The sequence below is a fragment of the Panicum virgatum genome, chromosome 2N (genome assembly GCF_016808335.1).
Source record: "Panicum virgatum strain AP13 chromosome 2N, P.virgatum_v5, whole genome shotgun sequence".
Lineage (NCBI taxonomy): Eukaryota > Viridiplantae > Streptophyta > Magnoliopsida > Poales > Poaceae > Panicum > Panicum virgatum.
Window position 1 is genome coordinate 35,004,909 of NC_053146.1, and position 18,308 is coordinate 35,023,216.

The following is an 18,308-nucleotide window of genomic DNA, read 5'->3' on the forward strand; positions in this document are numbered from 1 at the left end:
CGCATCCATACACGCCTCGTTATCAAGCATCGTCACCCGACAAACAAGACTAGTATATTAGTTGTTGATTGATGCATGCATCATCGATCCAAGCAAATCTCTTTCTCCAAGCCCTTTCTTTTTTTTTCTTTTGCAATGCGATGACAAGCACTCAGATCTTTTTTTAAAAAAAAATCGCTTATTAGCAAGCGTGCAAGTTGAAGTTGAGTTGGAACGACTTGCAAGCAACGATTGAGGCGATCGACCATCTCATCACTCCTTTTCATGGACTGATATAGAATTGTGTTAAAAGGTGTCTACTTGCCGCATCTTGGACACACATGATTGCGCTAGCAAAGCAAACAGTAATCATGCTTGCACGCTTATTAGATGAAGCTAATCGATCGGATCCGGCGGCCTTGCACGCACGGGTCCGGTATATATTGTCCCTTCGTAATCTACTAGCACTTAATTATTTGGTTATTAGCTAGCTGCATTCCCTTTCATGGACATGGACACATCCAACCCAGTGAGACGGGCTCGGCCGGGTGTCATGTAACCGCTAAAAAAAATTGACGGTTGCAGGATTATTATGGTTTTTCCTAAAAAAAATTGTCCATGTCAAATTCATTCAGTTCTGTGCCTATTTGATAATATCATTCGATCGAAAGTGTTAATTTTTTTGCAGTCAAAGATGAGCACGTACGTACGCACACTCGCCCGTGCCAGTGTCCAAATTAACGATAACGATTTTCCTCCTAGAATGCAGGGTCTGAACGACCCCCCAACTCAGGTGCGCATGACAGGTCGTCGGCACATACAGCTAGGTGGCGGTCGTAGAGCAGAAAGGGGACGGACTGGCCGCCGTGCCATCCGGAGGAGGTCGCCGTCGTCGGGTGCGTGATGGACGGCGACAGACGCCGGCATTCGAGCGCGTCACGCGACGACCATGACAGCGCCCGGATATATGTTTTCTACTATTCTCTCGGTCACCAGGCCATGTCGCAGCATATTATTATTATTATTATTATTATTATTATTACATGGTTTCTATTTGAATTCGAATTGATTTGTTAAGTTTCTAAATGATGGGGAAAGCTATAGGGATTCTGATTAGGATTCCAATTAATTTATCCATATTTCGATTAAAATTCCGATTGACGGAGCAAAGAAACATTGCTTGCTTTAGAAATATAAGTAGAGATAGAGATAGAAATTATTGAGAGTGGACAATTTTATTATTATTCAGATGAAAAGAAAAATATACGTTCCTACAATGTAATTTCGTAATATGTATGTAGATTAGAGGCGAATGCTTGCTTATATTAAGCAGTCACCGCTTTCATGGAGGAGGGCCCTACTAGCTACCTGTAATTTAGTTAGCTTTTTTGAAAGAAAGGCAGGAGCACTGCCACATCATATAAAAAGAAGAAGCATTTGTACATAATGCGTCAAAGCGAACACCACCACCACACGAACAATGCACGCAAACAACGCACACAACAAAACACTACATCACCACAATCTGGGAGAGGAGCCAAAGGAAGCCACCCGCGAACTGCGCCGTCGTCGCCAACGCTGTGCCACGCCAAAAGTCGTGGCCCGCTATAGGTTTGAGCGGCAGCTCGAACTCCTCCACCATGGGACTATCACCCTCAAGGCTCGCACACACGACCATCGATCCCCCTGCTCCAGAGATGCTTCAGCAGAACACTCTCGTCGCAGCGCCGAAGGAAAACACTAATCCTGGCCACTCTGCGTGGGGGCCTCGCCTCACCCACCGCCTCACACTCCTCAGCCAAGGACTCAGATATCTGAAACCGCTCTGAAAGCGACAACATCCGCCCATCCGTCACCGGGATCACCACTGCACCATATGCGCCAGCCCAAGACCTCCAGCACCCATGGGTCCTCTGCACCTCCCTACCAGCACGGACCTAGCGCACCTCCTCTACCGCTACGCGCGGGCAACACCACCAACCAACCACCACCACAGCCTAGCCAAGACGGGACTCCAGATGCGGCGCCTCCAACGAGGGCATGACGCCAATGGCGCCGCCGTCGCACGTCCAAAGATGGACAAGGTTTTCACCCTAAAAAGCCCCATGCAGTAGGAACATGGTGCCACAAAATGGTGCCCACAACAGGGAGAACAACGCCACAAGGGCGCCGCCACCATCGCCACCGACAAAAGCGTCAGTGAAGGCTTTCGCCCGACTCAGCACCATGCCTACTGCACATTCTAGGCCAAGCCCGTAGCCTGCTCCAACACGCCTCCGTATCGCCTCCACAGGAAGAAGCCCGGCACAGCCCGAAGCACCACCTCGGCGCCACCAGCATGCACCAACCAACCCTAGCCCCACCACCATGGCGGCGCCGGACCAGCATCGCCGTCGAGGGGGAGAGGGAGAGCACCAACTACCACATCACATACCCCTCACCCTCGTGCAGAAAACGCCCCCGGCCCCACCAACAGGCGGAGCCCGCGACATCCGGCCGAAGTCGTCGCCGACGCCACCGCGCCAGCCGCAACCGCCCCATGCGCCATCACACTCCAGCCACCGCCGCCGCTGACCATCATCGGCCACAGCCACTGCCACGCCCAGTGCCGGCCGTCCCCCCCCCCCCCCCCCCCCCCCCCCCCCCCCCCCGCAGAGTCGCACGCCCCTATCGCGTAGCCACCAGATCAGGCCGGGACCACGCCGGATCTGAGAGCCCCAACCTCCACCGCCGAGAAGACGCCCGCCGCCGACAAGAGAGCACAGAAGGGGTCCACCCTTGCCGCGCCCGCCTGTTCGCCGCCGCCGCCGCACCCCTAGGCATCCGCAGGAGCTACTGCCGCCGTGGGCCAGCCGCGGAAGGCATCGCCGCGACGGCGATCCGCCCCGCCCAGGCCGCAGCCAAGCCGGCCCAAGGCCGCGGCCGGAGCAGTAAGCTGAGCCACAACCCGGCAAGCCAAGGCCTCCGCGGGCCAGGCGCAGAATGCATCGCTGCGACGGCGACCCACCCCGTCCAGGCCGCCGCCAAGCCGGCCCAAGGCCGCGGCCAGAGCAGTAAGCTGAGCCGCGACCCGGCAAGCCATGGCCGCCGCCAGCGCCACAAGCCCCGCCACACCAGATCCAGCGGCTGCATGCGCCACCCACCACGCCGGCACCACCAGACTCGCCGCGGAGGGCCGCCTCCGACGAGGAAGCACCGGGGGAGCCGAGCGGCCGCGCCCGCCCCGGGCCGCCGGAGAAGAAGGGGGAGAGCCCTGCTACCGCCTTCATCGCGGGCTGCGCGAGCTTCCAGCGGCCCGCTCGGGCGGCGGCGCAGCAGGAGATGGCGGCGGAGGGACTGCGGCAACAATGGTTGGGGTCCGCTCGGTCGCCCGCGCGCGGGCGACCCGAGCGGCTGTTTTTCCTCGCTAAAAATAACTGAAGCTAACTAAAAAAAATAATTTAGTTAGCTTTGTATGAGTTTCGATCCGCTTGCGAGTTTGGTATACAATTGCGTGCGTGCGAGCGTCCATGTCCGCGTTATGTTTTGTTTCCACATTCAAAATCTCTTGTTGGGTTGTTCCGAGTTTTCAAGGAATTCGAAATTGTTATTCGAGTTTATTTTGAGGATTTTCAAGTTGCCTTATTATTTCGTACGTATAAATGGTTATGAAAGGTCACATGTATATTTTTCGGTAGCTGTATAGATAGGTGCTGAAGCCTGCATGCATGGTCTGAGTTGTCTCGACGCTCATGACTGAAAATCATTACACTATATCTGCAGATTAATTGGATCTTCCTGCTTCTCCACCAAGATGCACGTAGAGCGAGAGGAAGATAGATAAAAAGGAAAGAAATAAGAGAAAAGGGAGATGATAACTTTGGTGTTGCACGATCAAATCTTTGTTTAATTATTGCGCTGCTGCTGGGTGGCCAGTCGGTTTGGGTATGTTTGGTGACCAAATTTTATTATTATAACTAATATTATCACGCACGCCATCCTTCAACGTGAAGATACATATGCCGATGCATTGCGTTGGGTTTGCGTCCGAGCCACGGAGTCATACTAGGCTACTAGCTCCGATGTTTGCTATATATCAGCTATATTATTTGAACAATAATGTTATAGCTAGTAATTTGCTACTTAATATTTGATTGCTTGAATGTTTGGATGGCTGGATGTCATCCTTCGAAATTTACATGGTTATAAGAGTGTTGAACGGTTAATTACTTGATTATATGTTGAAATTGTACTTCAGTGAGTTGATACTAAGAGCAAGGATAATTATACAATCGGTTGTTGGTTGTAAGGATCTTTGTAGCTTATTTGTCGTCCCACTCGTATAGTAGTTAGCTTTTTCCCTTAAAAAATGGTCCACTTGTCTCTGTCATAAAATTTATTGGTTCTTGTATTGAAACCGGCTATAAGCTTACGACCCGCTCCTCATCTCTCTCCTCTCCTCTCTTCTCTACCTCAGTATTTAGTCCACGTACAACTTGTTATAATACTTATTAAGAGGGGTTATTTGCTATAGTTTTCCATCTCCGTGGGGCTCTATCGGTAATTGGGGATCCGTGGGAAATGGGACTGGAGTCACTTTCTCCCCGTTATGCCTTTCGGAGCTGGGACAGGGAATAATGATGTTCGGGGATCGGGTTGGGGATGAGGATTGCTCCCCGGCCCCACCCCGCCCCGCCCCGTTGCCAACCTTAATACTAGCTTCGATACCCTGCGGTCCAAAAGAGACAGGTATCGATTACAAATTTTAATTTTTTTTTTGTCACTCGATCATCTCGTAGGTTAAAGATGAGCGGTCCATCAATAGGTACGGTTGGAGGCTTTTATAGAAAATGATTTCCGTCTAAATCAAACTCAAACAAGTTGATGAATTTATTTGACGTTGCCATGGATGCCAGCATTTATAGTGTCCATGATCAAAGAACAACTTTTTCCTGTGATGATCCAGTTTTCCACACTCTAATTTCCTTAGCTTGTTTTGATATAATGGAGTGGTCAGGATACATTACCTGGCACAAAGGTGAAATTTATGCTGCAAAGTAGTAGTAAGGAGTGTGTGTTTATAATTTTATACAGATCGAGTCTCGCATATGGGACATGCATGCCTAACACCCGGGCTCCCGCCGGCCGTGCCTGTGCCGGCAGATAGAGAAGGAAGGAAAATAGCAAGTGGCTAGCTGAAAGAGGAAGAGTAAAATTAATCTCAGTTTTTCCTACTCCGTTCCCGTTTTCCCAAACACGTACTATAGTCAAATACTAACATTTATACACACAGCACCAAGGTCGCCCTGATCCATGGAGCTGCTGCCACAGAGTAGACAACACCCTGGGAAGAGGGATTGAGGCCTTGATACCTGTAAGAATTTTCTTAATGTTTTGGTTATGTGGAGTCTTTTTGTTGCTGCACCTTGTTTATTGCAATTGGCCGGTGTGCAAGCTTGCATTGCACAGGGATTGCTTCTCCAATGCAATCCATCATTACTTTTGCCCCCATTTTGAGGACACAGTTCTGATAAGATTTTCACCTCTTTTTAATTATTTCTCTTATAGTAGGGATGAGTGCATGAGTGCCTTTGAAGATTTTACATAAGAAATCTTATGCACATTGGCTGCAAAGGTATTTTGAAAAGCTAGCTATTCATCACACTGTACAACTAGACTGTAAAATGTATTTAACTGCCTGATGTTTGTTTCAAGAGTAATTAACGTAGGATTTGGGTTTTGAGAGGGAAACCTCCCAAACGGCTCCTTCCCCGTTGGACATATCCTGCTCAGCTTGCATCGGGCGCATGCGTTTGTTTGTGTACTGAGGCTCTGGCTGAAATGTCGAGCCTCCAGGTGACAGATCCATCAAAGTACATGAATTTGGGGCTCCCATATGGTTGTTTTGCTTGAGTCCTGTGCGGGCAGCCAGAGATGGCTCCTTGGGCATGAAACAAAGCAAGGGCTCCCCCCTTTTCTTCTCTTTCTTCCAATAGAATACGTGCATACATCCAAAATGGCATTGTAAGTTGTGTATGTCTTGAAACAAGGATCTAAGACTGGCCTTTTTTTTAACTCAAAATATTTTAATGGCACACATTATTTTCTAGAGGCGCTCCTAGCCTACTAGTTATAGGGGATGGGGAAAACGGCAGTAGCTTTGGACCTTTTCCTCTTAGCTACTCCATCACAATTAATGCGCAAACCAAGACATCTTCTAAATCCAACATTCCGTAAATTTTAAATTTCACTGTAGGTACTATTTCAAATCTTACTTTGCTGTCAGCATGCAACGCGTTGCTCACTGCTCCCTAGACATGCAAACTCATTTTTATATAGCTGGCCTGGAGATTCTCAACTCAGCAGTCCATTTGGATAATAAAGTTATTAAGTTGGTATATTCTATTTGCATATTGCAAGTATATTGGTACGTACGTACATACCCAACATATAGCAAATCCGGGTACATTTACAAAAATAATTTTACTGGATATTATCTTCTTCATTAACTACCTTTTGTTATCATGTTCAAATTATGAAGAATTATAATTACATGTTTATTTAGACTATACCTTATATATGGAAAAGTTATAGACTTTATTAGTTTCTGCAAAAGAGAAAAGGTAGAGAAGATTAAATTGTTCTTGAATAATGAAAACTAGTTAACATGAAACACCTATACGCATTACACAAAAAATCGTGCAAAAGATTTCCTCCTTGGGTCCTAGACTAAATAAAATTATTTAGGACTCAAGAGAACTTAGAAAAGCACTGCAAAAACATGTGTGGTTTAGGTAAAAAAAAGCAGATCAGGTTTAGTTGGTTCAGAATATATGGATCGATCCACACATTCACAAGAAAAACTAATATGTGTGCATTAAAAATGGTGCACATTCCCTATTCCTGGGACTGCATGAAATTAATTGAGGAGGCCATAAAGGTAAGGCATTATCATGGCTAAAAGCCAACGGGAAACAAATATGCTCCACAAAAATTCCATAACTGAAGTCAATATAGTTCACTTAACTCTTGAAGGGATGATTGGGTCACTGCATTTATGAGCAAAATGACAAGGATATTGGTTTGTTTAGGGTAATGGCCTCTTCAAGCTCAGATAAGCAATGGGATTGTTGCACTACAGCAAAGCAAAGACAAACAATGTGATGCCGTCCGATTCGGCACAACTTATATATATTGGTGCATACAGAATGTGTTAACTATGGGAAATAAAGTATTCATGTAGTTAGGGTTACTCCTCAAATAGATGAACAAGAGTTGTTGATCCGACTGCCTAAGAACAAAATAACCATACCCCTTGAGCATCTAGAGACCCTCTAAAAATGTATGATACACTGATTAGTCAGATCATGTTCAAGTTTATATCTTTCATGGAGTGTTATTTTTTCTTTCTTTTTGGCACCATATACATTCTAGAAGGTAGTAACACTCATACTAGCTCCTAACAACTCTCTACACAACTCCTTTCCTTGGTTTGTCCAATGTTTGTCTTGGAGACAGACGCATAGGAAGCTGATAAACCGTCATGCATTCCCCTGCATTTATTTTTTTCCAAGATTTCTGTTAGTTTGGTCACCAACCATAATCAACCACTAGTAAGTAGGAGTTGTTGCTACTGGGAACTAGTAGTCTATCTACTGAACATGAAAGCATGGTTAGTAGGACCCTGCCTCCTCTACTCCACATGGCTTTACTTAGCTATCTCCTGGTTCCAATGTGTATTATACAAACAAATAAACAAAAAAAGGATCTTATGTTTTCACAAGGAAATAACAAGTTGATTATGGGACACTCATGTTTTTATGTTTAGTACATTGAAATATTTAATTTCCTAATACTTGCATTATTAGAATTTATAAAATGATGATGCCACATCAGCATTGTAAACGATCGCATTCTCAAGCACCATATCCTTCAATAGAAAATTCCTTTGTGTCAATTAGCATGGTGGAACTGTGGATCCTACCATATGTCATCCAATCAAGGGAAGCCGTACGTGTGATAGTGAAATTGCAGAAAAAAAAGAGTCGGTCGTCCGCTTAGTGCCAACCAGCACAGAAGGCCGGCACTAGAGCCTAAGAAATAAAGTTTTCATTTGTATGAAAATACGGTTATTTTCTCCTTTCCTTGAAGAGGACTTGAAATGAATACAAATAGCCAATCAAGACCATTAATTTGCACTTATATAGGCTCCATGCCTCCATGTAGGTCAAATGCATGCTTATTGCTCATTAGATTGCACAACATGTATAACCAAGGGCTTACATTAGTTCTAGATATCACATCACTCGTGGTGCCAGTCCTATATGTGCATGTACGGGAATATTGTATATGTATATGTATAGCATCTCCGAATTTTAAAAGAGATAGATATATCTATATATGTTCACATGCGTACAATCCAGCACAGAATTCAAACGCCCTTAGATTTCGGTTGCTTCTGTTGACTTTGCTGATTGAGATGTTATTGGGATTGTTTTGTGCGAAGGAGGCCCGGAAAAACTTGATGATGTGGCGGTTTGTTCGTTTGCTATTTCTTTCGTGATAGTGCGTAGTAGCGCACGCACACAAGGTGACATATGGCGGCAATGCATAAATGCAGTTCGAACTATACCTGCTGTGTATGTAGTTTCTAGACATTGCTAGCTAGTTTGCTACAAATGGCGCTTCTACATATTTTTGGCCAATAGAAAACTACTCCAAAGGGCACGGCTCGCTTGCTAGAGCTTGTTCATTTTTTTAGCAAGTTGGCAAAACTAGGGCACCCAATTTGGTCACTTGTTCTGGTAATGCAGAAATTTAGCTTCAGATGACAAACCTAGTGCTTTCTGTAATAATCCCGTGCACTCAAAAGGCTGCATATCAGTTGCCACCCTTTCCTAAGTCCTAACGAAGATTTTTTTGGTCGAAATGCTAACCTGCATATATTTTCTGCCTTTATGTTATTTTTATTATAATATTGTAATCCTTTTTCTCTCAGGGTTATTAGTTTTGAAATTTTACCTTTTTCTTTTATTGTTTGATTGAAGTGGAGAGAGGGGGGGAAATTCATAGTACACTTGGGCCTTACTAAACCTTATTGCGACCTGCGACGTGGAGGCCCATCCAAAACCAGCGGCGCCCCACGAAACGGCCATGCCCCTCTGAACGTGCCCCTAGAGCTCCGAGCTATTTACCCGCATATGCCATGGATAAACCCTTCGTCTCCCCTCTCTCCCGCCGCGTCCCGCCGACCAGCACCCGCCGCCTCCCCTAGCAACTCGCGCCGAAGCAGGCGGCGGCGGCGCAGCGACCATCACCGAGGGGAATCCTCCTGCAGAAGGCCCGCGTAGAGGTATCTATCTCCGCCACCGCCTAACGAACTCTTCTTCCCCGCCGTCGATCCAAACCCTAGAGTAGGCGGAGCTCCCCATGTGGCAGGCACCTACAGCCGGAGTAGCACAACAAGGTCTCCTATCATCTTTCCTTCCGGCGAGCTGGCAGAGCGGCGCCGCGGCGGCGTCCGTCGCCTGCACAGGCAAAAACGGGGAGAGGGAGAGAGACGACAGTTAGAAAAAGGCCCAATAAGCCCATTGCTCGGCCCAAGTGCCCCATCCCCAACCCTCCTCAGTCCTCACGCCTCAGTCCCGGGATCCCCTGCTCTGCTCGAACTGCGCCGCCCGCGTGCTCCGGCTCCGGCAGACGGCAGTCCGGCCCTCCTCTCCGGCTCTCCGCTAGGCCTAGGCGCTAGCCTACTGCGGCCTGCGGACCTGCGCCCCGCAGGGCTGCCTGCCTGCAGCCGCGGAGCCGCCCCGCGCCGCGCCTCCGCCTCCCCGGCCGCGGCCAGGCGGCCAGACCGCCAGGCGCCAGCCGCCAGACGGCCAGAGGCGACCCCTGAGGCGGCAAGGCCTGAGCCACCGACCAAGCGCCGGCGGGCGCTGCGGTGCTGCTACGGTACTTATTTGTTCTTCAAATTTACAGGTTTCTTAGCTCTTCGAATATTGGAGTTTGGTCTTTCAATTGGATATTTTTTCTTGTTTGATTGGTCTTTGTTGAATTAATGGGCAATTAACTATTGAGGTGCATCCCCATGATACTATTAAAAAATTATATTTGCGATGTGCCCCACCTAAATTTTTATCCGAGCTCCGCCACTACCTCCGGCCCCGTACTCCGCCGCCTCCCCAATATTTGAGCTTGAAATAACTGTTCCTTTCCAAGCTTACGGGTCTTTTCCGTGGGTGGTTGCAGGTGTTGCGAGTTTCATTCGTTGGAGTCGTGGCTCGCGCGTGTACCAACCATCCACCACGCCCGCCATGGCGTTCGATCTGGGGTGAGCGTGCTGGCTTTTTTCCCTTGTTAGTTTGTCGAGGCTGTTATCTGTTTGTTGTGTGATGAGTTGAATGGTCGGTGGATGCAGGGGTGGAGGTGAAGCCCGGGAAGCCCTACACCCACACCTACCAGGCTGACCATGGCCGCCTCCGTGTCTGCCAGGTTGGGGTTTTTTCCTTCAAATTTTGCCATTTATCCAATTAACCTGTGCTTCAATTTCGTACTCCTATGCTCGACCTGTCAATCTGTCACCCCGGATACTGTAGTTTTGTTGACATAATTGATAGGGTCTTGAAATCAGGATGTATATTCAATGAGCATTGGTGCTTTTGATTTATCTTCTGACATATTGCCCAGTCAACCTATCTTGGTACATGATGTGATCTTGACCTTCACTGCATTAAATTTGATTGAAACTTTTATCTTTACAATGTGGTTAGAGCTTTACGCTACATTGTGTATTCCCTGGAAATAGAAGGAGGCTGATTGATTTGTTAGTTCCTTTTCATTAGTTTACTACATGATACTTCAATTAACTATTTTCATCTTGCTGCTAGAATTGAATGTAGTTACTGGAGTGCCCGAAATTTTGGTTCTAAGCACTACCCTTTTCTAACAGTATTGAATGTCTGCTTTAACTAATTCATTTATTTTTTGTAGGCTACACTTAGCAATTGTGATGCTTCTGGAAGGACTGTCCTGCAATGCAATGTTGGCAACAAGATCCCCATCAAACTTTGTAGTTTAAATCCAAAATTGGCGGAGATGTGCCGTCTAGAGATTGAGTTAGAGGAAGTTGATGATGTTGTCTTCTCAGTTATTGGTCAGAGTTCTATTCATCTCTCCCGCTATTATGTCCGTGCAAGCAGCAGGTCTAATGTGGGAGATGATGAATCGTATCCTTCTCAATCTATCATGCCCTTTTTAACATTTCAAACTGTGAAATCATTCTTAACATTGTAATTAGAGAATCTTATGGGGAAGATATTGGACAGTCTGACACTGATGAGGAGCATGATGGCAATGAGGACAGCTATGAATCTGACTTTATTGATGATCGTGATGTTATCGCTGTCAGTGATTATGAATGCTCCTCTCCACGCCGCTGCAAACAAGGTAAAAGGTCGACCCATGTTACAATAGATTCCATTGCAAAATCTCACCTATACATACTTGCTTTTATCTTATTTCAAATCAGTTCATATTTCGGTTTTCACCATGTGAAATACAATCTGGCAGGTAAGTCTCGATGGCAGTTGACTTATCATTGTAAAATTATCTATGTTTTATTCATAAAATCACTTAGATGTAGTCTGCTTTGATTTTGTGAATAAATGACCTTATACTTATTTTTTGAGTTATCAATAAATTATGGGCATTTCTTTTGTTTTATTATCCTGAAAATCAACAAGGTACTCCCTCCGTCCATTTTTCTAAGGTAGATGAGCTCGCACTCCAGAGACCAAGAAAATCCTGGGACCTTGCGCCAGCGTTTAACAGCACTAGGCCTTATGCCACGTGCCCACGTTGCAGGAGTTTTGCATGAAGGCATGCAGTGTCCCTTCGTTCCCGTCGCCCTTTAACCAGAAAAAAAAAACAATTTTCCTCTGCGCTAAACTTCCTCCACGCCAAACTGAGAAACAACCGCAACAAATTACGTGGGTTACCGAGGGGATGGGCTGCCTAGTCCCAAGGTCGACGGGGCCATTCCGAGGGGCTGCCGCCAACGTACCTAGAAAAGTTTATTTTGCTCATCCGCCCTAGAAAAATGGAGGGAGGGAGTAGCTCCTATTTTAACATGCTACCAGGTTTTATTACATTTGTCTGGATCTGATCCTGCATAGCTTCAAACCACATTGTACCCACATTGAAAGCACATTGGACTAGTGTGATGTAGTGTTGGTGGAAACTTCCATCGCTTTTGGCTGTAATGTGAGTTTAGCATGCTTCTTTCTATTATATTCTTACTATTACACTTAGTTCGTGCTTTTTCGTCATGTGGTTATTCTGTCTACATCCTTTGCATATGTGTTGACACAGTCATTGTACGTTTTCAGTGTTTGATGTGCATGTATCTGCTCACAGTTCCATCAATGTTTTGTAACAAGTTTCCAATTTTCTTCAAATAGCTTCTGGAAAACAGACTCTTAAGGCTGAAAGACGGCGGCGCTTGAAGAAGCATCGAGTAGATAGCACCGATGATGATGATTCTCCAGTGATGAAGCCTGCTGCGAAGCACAATGCTCGTGCAATATTTGATAGTGGCAGTGATGAAGATAATGTGCCGATATCTGTTGCATTGGGCAAGAAAGACAGTACTAAGGTTGCTGCCAAGCACAATGCTCCTTCAATATTTGATAGCTGCAGTGATGAAGAAGATTATGATGTTGCATTGAGGAAGAAAGACAGTAGTAAGGTTTCTGTGGAAACCAACCTCCAAAATGGACAGCCAAATGGTAAAACCAAAAAAAATAGTGATGACAAGAAAAGAAAAAGTTCTGCCATTAGTGAGGATCCTGCATCTTCAATGTATATCTCTTGGTTCCTACTTATGCATGTGTGTATTTCTATTATCTACTACCTACTGACTGTAACTAATAATATCTCATGATCAGGGATATAGCAGATGCTGATGCACCATCTGTTACAAAGCAAGGTTCTGATATAAAAAAGAAATCAAAGAAAAAGATGAAACGTCAATCAGGTGGAAAAGATGAGAAACAGTCCAATATAATAACATTGGATGATGGGTTGATGGTACAAGATCTGTCTACAGGAAACATAGATGCAAAAGTGGCTTCTGATGGCTGCAAGGTAGCTGCTTAGTTCTTTCTATACGCTTTTAATTGAAAATCTCATATCAATGTGCTTGACAAAGTTCCCTTTATGATGATCCTGCTATCAGTAGTTTGATAATCAGATTTCTATGCTAGCAGTTAGTCGTGCATGGCTTTGCAGTCAATACACGAGTTTTCTATACCACAGCACCTTGCGGAAAAAGAAACAAGACCAACTATCTTACTTTATTTGTGCAGGTTTATATCAAATATGTTGGCATGTTGAAGGATGGGAAAATTGTTGAATCTAATCTTAGTGAAAAGCCTTACAAGTTCAAGCTTGGTAATATCTTTGCAAACCCACACCTCTGTACTAGATATATTTGAACTCTTAATATAAATACTCACAATGTATACTGTGCTGATTAAAGGTGCTGGTAAAGTTATCCGTGGATGGGATGTTGGTATTCGTGGTAACTACCTCAGTGCCTGATTGTTGTTTTATTTTCCCGTAGGTCATTTGACCTCAATCTGACAGATAATATTTTTTTCTATTTACTGTAGGTATGCGTGTTGGGGAGAAAAGGAGGCTGATAGTCCCACCTTCTATGTGGTACACGTTTGACATCTTGTGTCTTTTTTTCCCTGTATACACATCTCTAGAGATGTCCTATATCCACATTTCATTTTCATTACTTATGGATGTTAACTTATTTTGCAGCTCTGGTGGTAAATCAGTTGTAGAAGTACCCAAAAATTCTTCAGTCATCTACGAAATTGAGTTGGTGAAAGTGAAATAGAGAGGAAACCCATGTGCCAGGATTTCGCACGTTGCCTTTGCCGACAGCTGCAATTAGGAGTAGATGGATTTTGTTGTGCCACAGATGGCATACATGATAGTGTTTCACCTGGTTTATGGTTAATCTCAGTTTTGTTTAGGTGGAATTACTGTGCACCTCTATCTGTAGCCAGATTACTCCAATGACTTGTCGCACGGTGGGGCATTTAATGCTACAGAACCTTTTGCCTCCGATGGAAATTTTGTGTTGCTAAATCTAGCAAGTGTTCAGATTTTGTTTCGTTCATGTTTTATCAAGAGCAACGTACACTGATGAGGTCAAAAGGACCCCAAATTACATACTAAATACTGAGTACAGCACAATGGGGTTGGTGGAAACTATTGACACAGGAGAAGGCAGCTATATTCTGCGAAATCCCAGGTTTCGCCTGTGAAGCAAGGGCAGTATCATTCTCCTTCCTATTGATTTTAACCACTTGAAAAACCGAGCCATCTTGGAACTTGAAATCTGAAATATTTGGTCGTAACCTTCAGAAAGTGTCCTGATTTGTGTGAAATTGTCGAACAGCTTCACTACTGTCTGTAGCTATAAGGGCAGTCCCAATGGTACATTGATGATAGTTTCTATCTCGCTTAATTACAGCAACAGCTCAGCAATTTGCTGATGTGGCAAAGAAGTTAATGTAGAAAGAGATTATAGAAACAAGAAACCGTTTCCTATCGGAGGAACGACATCTTCGCGTGAATCGATGAAGTAAGAAACGAGTGAAAGGCCGTTGGGGAGAAACGAGCAGTTTCTATCGTCTCTCCTTCAAATCTGCTGCGTCCATGTGGAGTCAATCATCCTGTGAGGCTGCGGGCCGCCTAGCTTGGAGCTGGCACCGTGCGGCCACTGGCAAACCTGCGACCTGCATAGAGGATCCTTGGAGTGGAGATGCGGAACCGTGAATAATTGGTCAGAGTTTTATTAGGACACCGGGAGAAATTTTTGCACTGGGGAAACTAGTTTCCTAACACAATGTCCTATACTATAGAAACTACAGTAGTTTCTTCCATTGGGACTGCCCTAACAGCAGTCTTTATCTGCATTGCCTCTATCACCTTTGCAGCCATAGTCAATGCAGCAAGTTCTGCCATAAGCTTTGATTTGTAAGGAGCAGTGGTCATCCCTGGCCTGCAAAAAATAAAGTACTCCCTCCTTCCCCATTTCTTAGGTGCAAGAGCATTTTCACAGGTACCAAGATTTACATTAATACTGTGAAAGTTTACATGGAGACCAAACGATCCTAGAGATCTTGCATGGCCGCATGCCACATGCCGCCTGCTGGGCCTGCATGGCTGCATGCAAATGGAATTCCGGCCGAGAAAACCTGCATGGCCGCATGCAAATGTAATTCCCTCCGTGAGTTAATTCCTCGTAACAAGGATGGTGATTACTGCAGCATGAATCCCAAGGCTGCACACCCTATATTGAAAGAAAAACGCAAAATGGTCATGCGCCTAAGAAATGGGGAAGGAGGGAGTACATTCCTAAACCACCTCCCCTAAGGGCATCAGCTGATCCATCGGGAGAAAGGCCTGCATAGGCAAAGCAAAAAACTGCTTGCCGCTGATCTGATGAGTTCAAATACCCCTGCAAATTAGATGAGATGGACACAAACATATCACGATTTGATGATCTACCACATTGACGGCATTCTCCTGTTCCTGCTTGTAACACCCAGGAAAACCGCGGACGGTCCGCTAGGGATCGGCGGACGGTCCGCCAGAGTAACGCCCAGATATTTAGCTAGATGTGGGCCCGGTCGTCCTCTCCTCCTTCCTCATTCCCACCTCGACTAGAGACGAGCGCAGCTCGTCCGCTCGTGCCGCCGTCGCCCCCTTCCGTCGATCTTCCTCCTCCGGCCACCATACTTCGATTCCTCGCGCGAGAACCTTCCCCGGCACCTCCTCCACCTTCCCCAACCCCTAGCCCGACTTCTCCCTGGCCAGAATCGCCCAACCACCGCCGGTCACCATTGGAGGCGCTTGAAGCTTTGCTCCACCGTCGATCCGCTTCTCCGGTCATCCTCCGCCCGAACAGACCGCAGGAATGGATTCGTGGTGAGTCACTTGTGCCCCCTGTCCTCTTTCCCCCTTCCGTTGTGCGCCGCCGGCGCCGGTGAACCGCCGTCGCCGCCGTGCTTACTGCCGCCTGTCGGGTGGTCTGCAAAAGTGAGTCGCAGACGATCTGCCTAGGAGGGCCGGACAGTCCGCCGGTCAGGTTAGAAGTTGTCCAGAGACGATGTTGTCTCTGGTGTTTCCGTAGGATTGAACTGCGGACGGTCCGCTATTGGAGAGCGGACAGTCCGCCGTAGAGATCAAAATTTGTCTAGAGACGATGTGGTCTCTGGTGGGGTTCGCAGTGTTGAACTGCGGACGGTCCGCTATTGGAGAGCGGACAGTCTGCCGTATAGTCTAGAATTTTGTCCAGAGACGTTATCGTCTCTGGTGGAATTGGCAGAGTGAACTGCGGACGGTCTGCCAAGGAGGGTCGGACGATCCGCAGTAGAGATTAAAATTTTGTCCAGAGGCGTCATTGCTTCTGCTAGTATTGCAGAGTTAAACTACGGACAGTCGGCTATGTTGGAGCGGACGGTCCACTGTATAGATTGAAATTTGTCCAGAGAGGTAGTTGGTTCTGGTGTTTCGGCAGAGTTGTACTGCGGACGATCCGCCACTTGGGCGCGGACAGTCCGCAGGGCATTCCAGTTGAAGTATAATAGTTGCATCCTTGAGCAGCACTCAAATATATCATATGCATTCGTGTAGCATCTGCCGTTGAGGACGTCGTGTTCTAGGTGATTGCGGCACCGCAGGAGCAGCCGGAGCAAGCCCAAGAGGAGAGGCGTGAGAACCCGGCCCAAGGCCCGTCTAACCCTAGCTCTGAGCAGCAGCCTGAAGGTAAGCCCCGGTGGACATCCTATTAATTTAAATTATGTCACCTAGATATGTATTTAGTACTTGTGCATTATATTTAGGAGTTGTTTGAAACCCTAGTTGCATGAACCCTAGGTTTCCTTGAGTTATACTAGTATGTATAGGACGATAGAAATGCTATGCTAAATAGGGTTCGGTAGAAGTCGGGTAATTTTTTATTACTCGCGAGATATAGGATGCTTTTATGCTTCCATATATGAGTTACTCATCTTGGGATGGAAGTCTTGGAATGAAAGAAAGAATAGAATCTGAGACCGGGCGGGAGAGGTGTAGTTCCGTCTGTGTCGGATAAGGACCGAGCTGTTGTCGGCCCTGCTGATCATGTTTGAACTGTACTAACCGCATGCCGGGAGTAGGAGGTAATCGAAACAGGTAAGCCTAGTACTGCCTCGCTTCAAAAGTACAGAACTTCATCACCACCCCTTAGGGCGAGTCGAGTAATCGCGGAAAACGGGATGCATATGTTTACTTTTGGTGGTCTCTCGTTGAGCTCGGCTGACTATATGTCGGTGGGGCGGTTCTGTAATTTGAGGTGGGGAGGGGAAGAGTTGGTGCGTGGGGTCCGATGGGGCTTTTGCATGCCGTGTTGGTTAGGTCCACCTTGCAAGGTTAAATCGAATCGATTCGCCGTCAGTCGCTCTCGGACATGGGCACCTTGATCACTGCGTCACAGCGTAGTATCGAGTGGGAGTATGTAAGGCATATGGTTATATTCACTTGGAATGTTATTATATGCTTTACCATGTTTGCTCTAGATATGCCAAATTTAGATGATGGTCAAGATATACAGAATCATGAGCTAAAATATGGAAACAAGGATTCACTTTAGTTGGTTTTTCCGCAAAACTAACCACCAGCCAAAAGCTTTGCATGTCTAGATATGTGGGCTAAGTTATACCCACTTGTCGGGTAAGTCTTGCTGAGTATTAGTTGCTCTGGGTTTTTGTTGAAACATTACTGCAGGACATGCAGACGTAGACTTCTGTCCCTACTGCGCTAAGTTCATCCGCCGAGATGCAGAGGGATGGGAGGTTGCGGAGCCAGACGTTTAGTTAGGTATCTCCCTAGGGTACACTTTTGGTAGTTGTAGGCCCCTTTCCTCTAGTTGAACCCGGATTTCAGTAATGCAAAGTTTGTAAATTATGTATTTATTCAAACTTAGTTTGTAAAACTTAAGGTAACGTCTTATGAATATTTGCTGTATTTTCAAATTTTTGTCGTGCTTGTACCATCTGCGCTCACCTTCGCGTGGGACTATCGGTGTTGTTTCGATCGGGACGTGGGTTGAGAAAGGATCGCCAAATTAAGCTGTTAAGCTAATGCGCCCGATGTGTTCAAATGACGGCCATTACGCTTAATTAGAGTTTTAATTTGGCGGTTCCGCCACACTGCCCAAGACATGATCGGTCCATTTCCTGTATAAAAAACAATCTGAAATCTGCATGTCAGCATTAGCTTCTGAACCG

At 46.2% G+C, this 18,308-nt stretch overlaps 1 protein-coding gene across 1 annotated transcript; it reads left to right on the top strand.

The window, feature by feature from the left end:
• The first annotated feature begins 1,883 nt into the window (after nt 1-1,883).
• Nucleotides 1,884-14,118, top strand: LOC120662546 (peptidyl-prolyl cis-trans isomerase FKBP43-like). The gene is made up of 11 exons (XM_039941673.1): nt 1,884-2,063; nt 10,177-10,288; nt 10,376-10,449; nt 10,948-11,183; nt 11,255-11,403; nt 12,417-12,816; nt 12,903-13,101; nt 13,323-13,407; nt 13,496-13,537; nt 13,629-13,677; nt 13,786-14,118. Exons 1-11 carry the CDS (start codon nt 1,884-1,886, stop codon nt 13,862-13,864), a joined length of 1,605 nt encoding a protein of 534 aa, XP_039797607.1. The 3' UTR covers nt 13,865-14,118.
• Nucleotides 14,119-18,308: the final 4,190 nt, after the last annotated feature.